General features: G+C 36.7%; 1 protein-coding gene across 3 annotated transcripts in view; it reads right to left on the reverse strand.

The window, feature by feature from the left end:
* Positions 1–12958, reverse strand: part of IPO8 (importin 8) — a 66659-nt gene that overhangs the window by 36676 nt on the left and 17025 nt on the right. For all 3 annotated transcript variants that reach the window (XM_027541633.1, XM_027541634.1, XM_027541635.1), the window contains 5 exons: positions 11362–11451; positions 9596–9690; positions 9074–9158; positions 4629–4763; positions 3662–3761 (listed from right to left, as the gene is read on the reverse strand). In XM_027541633.1, the coding sequence (XP_027397434.1) occupies positions 3662–3761; positions 4629–4763; positions 9074–9158; positions 9596–9690; positions 11362–11451 (505 nt within the window). The remainder of the gene's footprint in view (positions 1–3661; positions 3762–4628; positions 4764–9073; positions 9159–9595; positions 9691–11361; positions 11452–12958) is intronic.

Below are 12958 nucleotides of genomic sequence, written 5' to 3' on the forward strand. Positions count from 1 at the left end.
ATGCAAAATAAAGCAAGACAGACCACCAGATGGTCAATACTGAAATCACACTGGCTGATTCTTTGCAACCAAAGATGGAGAAGCTCTATACAGTCAGCAGAAACAAGACTGGGAGCTGTCTGTGGCTCAGATCATGAACTCCTTATTGCCAAATTCAGATTTAAATTGAAGAAAATAGATAAAACTACTAGACCATTCAGGTATGACCTAAATCAAATCCTTACGATTATACAGTGGAACTGACAGATTCAAGGGATTAGATCTGATAGACAGAGTGCCTGAAGAATTACAGACAGAGGTTTGTGACATTTTTCAGGAGGCAGTGATCAAGAACATCCTCAAGAAAAAGAAATGCAAAAGACAAAATAGTTGTTTGAGGAGGCCTTACAAATAGCTGTGAAAAGAAGAAAGCTAAAGGCAAAGGAGAAAAGGAAAGATACATCCATTTGAATGCAGAGTTTCAAAGAACAGCAAGAAAAAGAAAATTAAGGAAACAATTACAGTCACCATTGCAATGACAAGAATAAAATACTTAGGAATAAATCTACCTAAAGAAACAAAAGATCTATATATAGGAAACTATAAAACTGATGAAAGAAAAAAAAAAAGGAAGTCTTCTTTGAGAGCTCTTGTTTAATAGAAGAGATGAATGGAAATAGACATTTTTTTTTCTTTCTCTTGTGAAAGTCTCCCTCCCTGAGCTATTTCTCATACAATCCTTTCCCCAGCAGTGTGTGTTCTTTATAGAAATAAAACTGACTCTGAATCCGGATTCTACAGCTAGAGTATTCTAGAGAGTAGTTCAGACTAACTAACCCTTCCCACTGGCTTCCCTGGAAGCAGCTCTTCTTACAGAGACCTTGGTGATTGCATGAAGAGCTTGATTCCACCCCCACCCCTCTTTATTGAACTCCTTTTAGCGAGTAACCATTAGCAGAGAATCTCTTCCAGTTGAGTTTTCCTTTAATAAAAAAAATGAACACCTTTATTGAGATATAGTTGACATACCATAAAATTAACCTATTGAAAGCGTACAATGTGTGGGTTTTTAGAATATTCTCAGACTTGTGCACTCATCATCACAACCTACATTTCGACTATTTTCATCACCCTAAAGGGGAATGCAGCATGTAGTGGCAACCATAGCCCGTTCCTCTCTCTGGCCCGACGTGGCCAGCCCTAGTCAACCACTCCTCTTCTTTCTGTCCCTATTGATTTGCCTCTTCTGAACACTTTTATGGAAAAAAAAAAAAAGAAAGAAAGCCTTCCTCAGTAATCAGTGCAAAGAAATAGAGGAAAACAATAGAATGGGAAAGACTAGAGATCTCTTTAAGAAAAACAGAGATACCAGGGGAACATTTCATGCAAAGACAGGCACAATAAAGGACAGAAATGGTAAGGACCTAACAGAAGCAGAAGGTATTAAGAAGAGGTGGCAAGAAACACAGAAAAACTATACAAAAAAGATCTTTATGACCCAGATCATTATGATGGTGTGATCACTCACCTAGAGCCAGACATCCTGGAATATGAAATCAAATGGGCCTTAGGAAGCATCACTACAAAGCGAGTGGAGGTAATGGAATTCCAGTTGAGCTATTTCAAATCCTAAAAGATGATGCTAAGAAAGAGCTGCACTCAATATGTCAGCAAATCTGGAAAACTCAGCAGTGACCACAGGACTGGAAAAGGTCAATTTTCATTTCAATCCCAAAGAAAGGCCATGTCAAAGAATGTTCAAACTACTGCACAATTGCACTCATTCACATGCTAGCAAACTAATGCTCAAAATTCTCCAAGTGAGGCTTCAGCAGTACGTGAACCAAGAACTTCCAGATGTTCAAGCTGGTTTTAGAAAAGGCAGAGGAACCAGAGATCAAATTGCCAACATCCATTGGATCATCTTAAAAGCAAGAGAGTTCCGGAAAAACATCTACTTCTGCTTTATTGATTATACCAAAACCTTTGCCTGTGTAGATCACAACAAACTGGAAAATTCCTCAAGAGATGGGAATACCAGACCACCTTACCTGCCTCCTGAGAAATATGTATGCAGGTAGAAGCAACAGTTAGAACCAGACATGAAGCAACAGACTGGTTCCAAATTGGGAAGGGAGTACATCAAGACTATATATTGTCAGCCTGGTTATTTAACTTATATTCAGAGTACATCATGCGAAATGCCAGGCTGGATGAAGCACAAGCTGGAATCAAGACTGCCAGGAGAAATATCAATAACCTCCAATACACAGATGACACCACCCTTATGGCAGAAAGGAAAGAAAAACTAGAGCCTCTTGATGAAAGTGAAGGAAAAGAGTGAAAAAGCTGGCTTAAAACTCAGCATTCAGAAAATAAGATCATGGCATCCAGCCCCATCACTTCATGGCAAATAGAGTGGGGAAACAACAGAAACAGCACCAGACTTTATTTTCTTGGGCTCCAAGATCACTGCAAATAGTGACTGCAGCCATGAAATTAAAAGGCGCTTGCTCCTTGGAAGAAATGTTATGACGAACCTAGACAGCAGATCAAAAAGCAGAGACATTACTTGGCCAACAACAGTCCATATAGTCAAAGCCATGGTTTTTCCAGTAGTCATGTAAGGATGTGAGAGTTGGACCATAAGAAAGCTGGGCACTGAAGAACTGATGCTTTTGAACTGTGGTGTTGGAGAAGACTCTTGAGAATCCCTTGGACTGCAAGGAGATCAAACCAGTCAATCCTAGAGGAAGTCAGTCCTGAGTATTCATTGGAAGGAGTGATACTGAAGCTGAAATTGCAATATTTTGGCCACCTGATGCAAAGAACTAACTCTGGAAAAGACCTTGATTCTAAGAAAGATTGAACGCAGGATGAGAAGGGGATGACAGAGGACAAGATGGTTGGACGGCATCACCAACTCGATGGACATGAGTTTGGGTAAACTCTGGGAGTCGGTGATGGACAGGGAGGCCTGGCGTGCTGCAATTCATGGGGTCACAGAGAGTCGGACATGAGTAAGCAGCTGAACTGGACTGAACTGAAGACAGTCCCTGCCCCCAGATAGCTTCTTCACTGTGGGAGAAACAGCAGTACACAAGTAACACCTTCCTATACTAACTGCCTGAGTATGCATGAAGTGATTAATTCATACTGGGAATAAAGGGGAATGAATTTGGGCAACCTACAGAGTCCGGCAGCTTCCAGGAAGATGCAAGGCTAAAAGAATCCACAGAGAACAGGGCCACACACTGGTGTCAACATAAGTATTTCATTCCCCTGAGGAATATTCAGTCCCTAGGATAAGGACACAAACTATATTGGAGCATTCCTAAAATATGCAGATACGCAAGTGATCTCCCAGACCAAGAACAAACCCAAATGTGTAGCCCAAAAGGCATAGAAAGGAATGGACTCTGCAGATCAGCATCACAATAGAAAGAGTTGTATAGAGATGATAATGCTTCAGCATCCTTGAGAGGGTTAGATAAATAAAGTAGCTTCTCATCTCAAGACCACTGGCTCAGCAGAACATCAAACTTTCATGAGTTTTGGAGTTTATCATGCAAAGCAGAACTCTGGGAATTTCACAAAGTAATAAATCTACTTAAAAGTATAAATTTAGTTATATTACTTCATATAACCAGGTACTGATGAAGAATAAAATCATCTCAATTACCGAATTTCATCCTTATATACTCATATGGATCTTCCTGCCACAGTTCTTCATCCTCATCTTTATAGCACATCACAGAAAAAATCACATCTTCAGAGATATTCTAAGAGAAAAAAACAAACCAATAAATGGATATAGAGTATTCATATTTGGGGAATATCAATAATGAAAGGCTTTAGGAAGTCAGTTTTCCAAACTGTCATATTAATGTTTCTAACAGATCTTTAAGATCTGTAATAAGATAACACTAAACAAAATCTATCCTAGATTCCAAAGATAAAAGAATTTGCTTTACTTTTCAGCTACCGTCTTAGAGATTACAGAATTAAAGAATGCATTCTTTGAGAGGAAAAAATTTAGTTCCTAAATTCTTCAAATTATCCAGTTATCTGTATGTAAATATTACTTTATCAATGGTCTATAACTTTTCATTGATTTGTTCTTTATCAATGCTGAATTAATCAATGCTTAACAATGCTGAATTCTACCTTTAAGTAAAATTGATACAAACAGAAAACTTTAGCTTTTGCTGTAGAATTTAACAACCTAAAAAAAGAAATAAAAACCTACAAAAGAAAATGGTCATGTATCAGGCTGCATTTCCTACAAAAGAACACTACCTTAACTACAGGCCTGGTGACTGTTTTCAAAACGCTATTATACAAAATACCTCATTTGATCCTAGCAACTTGCAGGTAAGGAAGGTAGAAAACTACTATCTGACGTATCAGAGGAAAAACAGAGACTAAATGAGATTCCAACCAAGATCAACTCATTTAACTTGAAGGCCTCATTCTTCTCAAATATTTAAACTTCTAAACTCTTTATATGAAACATAAGATACTCTTCTGAAATTATTAATGAAAACAAAAATATGTTAAATATAAAATATTGGATTAGTTAACACTGACCTTGTCTAGAAAATTTTTAACCAGAGGATAATTTCGGAGAGCTGCTCACTGCCACTAACCTGTATGTGCGGCTTCATCTGCTTCCAGGTCACAGAATGAACAATTCCTTGGTTGAGATAGTTGAAAGCCTGCTGAAGAACACGGGGAGCTACGTACTCTTTCTGCCTATACTGGTCTAAAATTTTTAGTAGTACCTATAGGAAAACAGGAAGAGAAAACATAGGAAAACAAACAATTTTAAAGTTAACAGGAGGGGCATTTTAGGCATGACATAAAATCAAGTCAGAGGTTATAGAGATAAAAAAAAATAACAGATTTTTAGAGAAATAAATATTTTGTGAGAAAGCACATGAGCTTAGATATGTCCTTGTTATACTGAACTGAAAGGTATCTCACTGTGATTTTCTGCCATTTACCCTACTTCTAACCTGTGAAAGTATTCAAAATAAGTCTATATTCTATTCCACATACTAGCTCTTCAAATAAATTAAAACTACTGTAAAATAATAGACTTGGCTAAATGAACACTGAAAACACTATATCCATATAGTGAGAGACACCATAAACAGATTTTTAATATTTGATAAAGGTGCATTTCAACTGGAAGAGAAACAAGGTCATTCAAAAGAAAACAGTACTGGGATAGTTGACTAGGTAGCTCCTAAAAAATTAACGTAGCTGCCTAACTAAACTTCACACCAAAATAAATTCCAGATGGGCAAAATATTTCAACAGCTACAAAAAAATGAAACCATAGAATAACTAAAAGAGTGTGGAAATTTTTTATTTTATAATCTCAGACCATGGAAAGTCTTTGTAGAAATAACACAAAATTGAGTTATTAATTTTTTTTTTTTTAAAGACTGTTTCTAAGGAAGGAACCATGCCCAAAGCCACTGCAATGACCCATGTCGGAGGCTGCACTACCACATAGCCGAAGTATTCCGGTTCCTGATCTCCAGAGTCCTTCACTACAACAAGCTTATCTCTGAACTGCTGCATAAATTTAAAAGTGTCCTTTTAAAACACATACAAAATTTATAAATTCAGAACATGAATTCAGTTCAAGTCACATAAAATTCAGGTTTATAAAATTTGTCAGAAATCCTATCACCAAGAAACTCTTTCTGGAATTCAGACTAAAAAGGGATGCTATTGAACACAGTTCTCCCTAATACAGCTGTGGTTCACGCGAAGTGCAGGTAGCAGATGAGACACAACACTAACGAAGGAACAGCTTTTGATTTAAAAAAAAAAACATTAAAAAATATGAGGAATATACATCTTAAATAACCAAGGTTCAGTTTATGGCGTGGATGCAGTTCAGTTTAGCTGTTCAGTCATGAGCGCCATTTTGTGAAGGGCTTCCACAGCATGGATGCAACAGCATGGAATTTAAATGTGTGTGTATTTACACATGTTTATGTGACGCTGAAAACCTCTAATGAACACACTATAAGAAGGATTCAATTTTAGGATGCTTACTGGGGCTTTAATAGCAGTGGAAAGAGCAGAGAAAGAGCTGACCAGCTCCTTGATTATCCTGGTATCCACAACGAAGTATATATTTCAGTTCAGTTCAGTCACTCAGTCATGTCTGACTCCTTGTGACCCCATGGACTCCAGCACACCAGGCTTCCCTGTCCATCATTAACTCCCTGAGCATGCTCAAACTCATGTCCATCGAGTTGGTGATGCCATCCAACCATCTCATCCTCTGTCGTCGCCCTTCTTCTCCTACCTTTAATCTTTCTCAGCACCAGGATCTTTTCGAAGAAGTCAGTTCTTCCCATCAGGTGGCCAAAGTATTGGGGTTTCAGCTTCAGCATCAGTCCTTCCAATGAATATTCAGGACTGATTTCCTTTAGGATTGACTGGTTGGATCTCCTTGCAGTCCAAGGGACTCTCAAGAGTCTTCTCCAACACCACAGTTCAAAAGCATCAATTCTTCAGTGCCCAGCTTTCTTATGGTCCAACTCTCACATCCTTACGTGACTACTGGAAAAACCATAGCTTTAAGTAGATGGACCATTATTGGCCAAGTAATGTCTCTGCTTTTTGATATGCTGTCTAGGTTCATCACAGCTTTCCTTCCAAGGAGCAAGTGTCTTTTAATTTCATGGTTGCAGTCACCATCTGCAGTGATTTTGGAGCCCAAGAAAATAAAGTCTGGTGCTGTTTCATTTTTCCCCACTCTATTTGCCATGAAGTGATGGGACAGGATGCCATGATCTTCATTTTTTATCATTGAGTTTTAAACCAGCTTTTTCACTCTCTCCTTCACTTTCATCAAGAGGCTCTTTAGTTCTTCTTAACTTTCTGCCATAAGGGTGTCATCTGTATATCTGAGGTTACTGATATTTCTCCCAGCAATCTTGTTTCCAGTTTGTGTTTCATCCTGCCCGGCATTTCACATGATGTACTCTACGTATAAGTTAAATAAGCGGTTGACAATATATAGCCTTGACGTACTCCTTTCCCAACTGGGAACCAGTCCATTGTTCCATGTCCGGTTCTAACTGTTGCTTCTTTACCTGCACACAGGTTTCTCAGGGGGCAGGTAAGGTGGTCTGGTATTCCGATCTCTTGAAGAGTTTTCCAGTTTGTTGTGATCCACACAGTCAAAGACTTTGGCGTAGTCAATAAAGCAGAAGTAGATGTTTTTTTGGAACTCTCTTGCTTTTAAGATGATCCAATGGATGTTGGCAATTTGCTCTCTGGTTCCTCTGTCTTTTCTAAATCCAGTTTGAACATCTGTAAGTTCTCGGTTCACGTACTACTGAAGCCTCACTTGGAGAATTTTGAGCACTGCTTTGCTAGCATGCAAAATGAGTGCAGTTGTCCAGTAGTTTGAATACTCTTTGGTACTGCCTTACTTTGGGATTGGAATGAAAACTGACCTGTTCCTGTCCTGTGGCCAGTGCTGTGTTTTCCAAATTTGCTGACATATTGAGTGCAGCACTTTAACAGCATTATCTTTTAGGATTTGACATACAAACTGTCTAATGGAATACAAACTGCCCTTAAGGGCAGAAAACAAAGAGGAACTAAAGAGCCTCTTGAGGAGGGTGAAGGAGGAGAGTGAAAAATCTGGCTTAAAACTCAAAATTCAAAAAACTAAGATCATGATATCCAGTCCCATCACTTCATGACACAGATGGGGAAACAATGAAATAGTGACAGACTGTATTTTCTTGGGCTCCAAAATCACTGCAGATGGTGACTGCAGATGTGAAATTAAAAGACACTTGCTCCTTGGAAGGACTTCCCAGGTGGCTCAAGTGGTGAAGAACCCGCTTGCCAATGCAGGAGACATAAAAGATGCGGGTTCAATCCCTGGATTGGGAAGATCACCTGGAGCAGGGCATGGCAACTCACTCCAGTTTTCTTGCCTGGAGAATCCCTTGGACAGAGAAGCCTGGTGGGTTATGGCCCACAGGGTCACAAAGAGTCAGACATGACTGAAGCAACTTAGCACGCATGCACACTCCTTGGAAGAAAAGCTATGACAAACCTAGACATCATATTGAAAAGCAGAGACATTGCTTTGCCAACAAAGGTCCCATCTAGTCAAAGCTATGGCTTTTCCAGTAGTCATATAAGGATGTGAGAGTTGGACCATAAAGAAAGCTGAGCACTGAAGAACGTATGCTTTTAAACTGTGTTGTCAGAGAAGACTCTAGAGAGTCCCTTGGACAGCAAGGAGATCAAACCAGTCAATCCTAGAGGAAATCAGTCCTGAATATTCATTTGAAGGACTGAGGTTGAAGCTGAAACTCCAATACTTTGGCCACCTGATGCGAAGAACCGACTCAATGGAAAAGACCCTGATGCTAGGAAAGATTGAAGGCGGGAGGAGAAGGGGATGATAGAGGATGAGATGGTTGGATGGCATCACTGACTCAATGGACATGGAGTTTGAACAAGCTCCAGGAGTTAGTGATAGACAGGGAGGCCTGGCATGCTCCAGACCGTGGGGTCACAAAGAGTTTGTAAACATTAAAATCAACTTGGAGTATTTCTTAAGAGTTCCTAATTTTCACTGTATAGAAAAGTTCCCAAACTTCCACAAAAATGTGTAAGCTCTCAGCTGAATGTCAACTTTTGAGTTCAACTCCTCTTGAAATAGATCAATTCCTATTACCTAAATCTTCCTATATGAAAACTTAAAACAAAGATGTGCAGGCTTCAAGAAATAGCGGGTAAGAAACTGATATGAGGTCAGAAAGTTAACTGAAGAACATGATCTAATACTGGTGACTGCTGTACAAGTATCAGTCAACATACTTGTTTGCTTGGGAGGGGAATTCTTGCAGTAGGTACCCTAGTACATTTGCTTCTACAACTGACTGCATTGCATTAGATTCCCAGATCTGCCATTTCATCCTTAAAAATAGGTAATGTATTAATTAATATTTTATAATCTACTTTTAAATGATAGAAGTGACTTTAACTACTTTCAGTAGTAACCATCCTTTTATTTTTTAAATGTTAAGTTTATTACCTGTTGAATTCCCACTGCATAAGTTTTCAAAAAGAATTCAGAAAATTCAAAGTATTCTTTTGTGACATTTCCTGGGCTTCCATATCTTAAAACACAAAGAGAAAATGTTTAAATATTGAGAATTTTGTAAACAAAACATGCTCATTAGTTTAAATACGTTTTGATAGATACATTTTATTGGGGCAGAAAACTAACACTTTCCCTTTTATTCACAAGCCCCAAAATGATATTATGACAAGCAGCACTTAGACTGCAGGCCATACTTAAAATTTCAGACAGAAATATCATCTCTCCATCCTTTTTTACAGAGACTAGAAAGACCCAGCGAAGACTGTTCACCTCATTATGATCTCAAAGCCAAGGATCACAGTGAAACCTGATTTAAAACAAGCACAGGATAACTTTTTGCCCTCTAAAGAAAAATGATCAAATACCATACAGCATCAAGGGGACCTATTCAATTTTACTATATCCAATACTGAGATACTAACCACAGATGGTGAATCTAATAACCAGAATTACCGTTCAAAGAGACGAGCTACAATGTGTAGTGCCCACTTCTTGCATTTCCACCAGACTAGTTCTGGTCTATCATCCTCATCAATCTGCAGAGTCTCCTAGGAGGACAAAACACCCAGATAAAATTCCTACAGTGAAAGGGTTTGTGTGACTAACAAAGGCAGAATAAATGTTGATATGAATTAAGCAATATTAAATATGAATTCAGATTGCCATACAAATCCAAGTTCTTACTTTACAGATTGCTAGGTAGGAATTAAACAAGCAAAACTTCAACTAACTAGTGCTACTGTTCACATTTATCTCCTGTCTTTAAAAGGCCCAAATAAGTAGAAAACAAAATACAAAGCACCATATCCCTCAAGGAAACTCTCTGGGATACCAAAAAGTTCTGTATCTTGATCTGGGAGACAGTAACACAAGTGTCAGTCTGTCAAAATTCACTGAACTGTTCATTAATTTCTGTGCATTCATGTGTATAAACTAAACCTCAACATAATTTGTCACAAGATATAGACAAAGGAAGGAATATTGAGACATCTGGAGACAACATCAGGAGACAAACTCAAAATTTTAAATATTTTATAATTTTTATAATTTTATATTTTAATATATTTTAATATATTTAATATAATTTTATATATAATTTTTAAATTTTAATATATTTTAAGTTAGTTAACCTGATTAGTTATTCGAGTTATTTTGATAGATGAAATATAGTATCACATCTATTGCAGATAAAAATGAGACACCATCTTTCACCTATCAAACTGGCAAACACAGAATTTAACAAAACAGTATCAGTCACTGCTTATTAAAGTATAAGCCAAACACTGTTTCTGGAAAGCTGTTTTCAAGATCTGTCAAAGTAGAAAATTATAGCCATTACTTTCTACTAACTTTTAATAGAATATAATCTATAAAAATACTGAATCACTATGCCAAACACCTGAAACTAATATAAGATTGTGAGTCAGCTCTACTTCTATTAATTAATTTACTAATTAGCTAAAGATCTGTCAAGGCCTTAAAACAGCAAGGAGGTTATCAAAACAAAATAAGCATGTATGTGCATAGAAATGTAACTACATCCTTATAGTTAAACCTATAACAAGCTAAATATCTAGCAAATGAAGCATTAAGCAAAAATGTACCATACAAAAAAATTCAAAATCGTATAAAATATTTCTAAGAAATTTTAAGTGAAAATTAATATCAAAACAGTACCCACTCCAGTATTCTTGCCTGGGAAATCCCATGGACAGAGAAGCCTGGTGGACTACAGTCCATGGGTCACAAGAGTCAGACATGACTGAGCACACACGCATGCACACAACTATCTATATATATCATTCTTACAAATATAATAAAATATAATTGTTCTTCCTGACGGATTTCATTAATGCTTCTTTCTCTGTATACCCTTTTTAATCACTTTTTAATAAGATTCTGTCAGTATAGCCTTTTCAATCACTTCTTCCTATAAAGATTTTATAGTATTTTCTGTAGGAAAAAATATGTTGTATATGAATGCAGAGAAAAAAAGAGAATGATTATCAAGTTTTAAAAATGGCTATTTTTAGAGGATTAAACAGTTATTTTATTAATTTTGTTTATCCGAATTTTCTATAGCTGAGTATGTATCATAAATTGTTTTTATTACAGTAATTTTTTTTTCCTCAAATAGCTGGCTGGGATAATAATCAGTCTACCACAAATAACCCAAATCCAACTTTTTCCAATTCTTAGAAACAGCAGCCCTTTCTTACAGGAGGAACAGTCCTGTCAATAATAGTTCGGAAGATCTCCATCCACGCTGTCATGGTTTGGTTATTCACCAGTTGAAGAGGCAATGCATACTGAAAACAAAGGAAACAATATCAGACAATAATTCCTCCCCTCTAAAAAATCTGCAACTTATCTATATAGAAAGGTTGAAATACATGAAATGGCTAACATTTGACCATGAAAATAGTAATTTCAGATGATTCAACCTAAAATTTAACTTAAAACAGCTCTATAAGCATATGTGTGTAAGTTAAATTTTTAAAATCTAGAAAATATACATGCTATAAATTATTTCTCTGAGCTCCTCCTTTATTTTCAGCCATGCTGTGCATCATCCAGGCTTTTAGTTCCCCAGCTACGGGTCAAACCCATGCCCCCTGCATTGGGAGCATGGAGTGTTAACCACTGGACCTCCAACGAAGTCCCTGGTACATTTTTAAGTAAAAAATAATAAAAATAATACAGAAAGAGGTCATTTAATCAGCATGAGACTCTAGATAAGTGATTTTTTACCATTTACCACTTTGGGTGTCAAACTTCACCTTTCCAGTTTTATTGAGATAGAATTGATATATAACACTATGTAAGTTTAAGGTATACAACATGATCATTTGATACACATATTGTTAAATTACTTTTACAGCAACATTAGTCAATACTTCCATTACCTTTTATCATTATCTTTTTATTTTTGAAATGTAGTTCATTTAAAATATTATATTATTTTCAGGTATACAAGTAACTTCACAATTTAATAGACATATTCCATTTAAAGTTATTACAAAATAATGGCTATATTTCACTGTACAATACATCCTTGTTACTCATTTATTTTATACACAGTAGTTAATATCTCTTAATCCCATATGCATCTTGACCCTCCCCACTTCCCTCTCCTGTTAATCACTAGTTTATTCTCTGAATCTATGTATCTGTTTCTGTTTTGTTACAAACACTTGTTTATTTTTTCGATTCCACATATAAGTGATAACAGTATTTGCCTTCTTTGCCTGACATTTCTCTAAGTGTAAAACACTCTAGGTCCATCCACATTGCTGCAAATGGCAGAATTTCATTCTTTTTTATGGCTGAGTAATATTCCATTGTATGTACATGCATGTACATAAACATACAACATCTTCATTCATTAATTTATTGATGGACACTTAAGTTGCTTCCATAATATGGCTATTGTGAATAATACTGTTACCAACACTGGGGTGTATATATCTTTTGAATTAGTGTTTTCATTTTTTCCAGATATATACCTAGCAGTAGAATTGCTGATCATATGGCAGTCCTATTTTTTGTTCTTTGAGGAAATGCCATATAGTTTTTCATAATGGCTGTACCAATTTACATTCCCACTAAAAGTGTATGAAGATTCCCCTTTCTCCACATCCTTGTCAACATTTGTTATTTGAAGATTTTTTCATGATAGGTATTCTGAAATGAAGTGGTATCTCATTATGGCTTTGATTTACATTTCTCTGGTGATTAGCAATGTTGAGCATCTTTTCAAGTGCTTGTTGGCTCTCTATATTTCTTGTTTGGATAAGTGTCTATTCAAGTCTTCTG

Source organism: Bos indicus x Bos taurus, chromosome 5 (assembly GCF_003369695.1).
Source record: "Bos indicus x Bos taurus breed Angus x Brahman F1 hybrid chromosome 5, Bos_hybrid_MaternalHap_v2.0, whole genome shotgun sequence".
In the NCBI taxonomy this organism is placed as follows: Eukaryota; Metazoa; Chordata; class Mammalia; order Artiodactyla; family Bovidae; genus Bos; species Bos indicus x Bos taurus.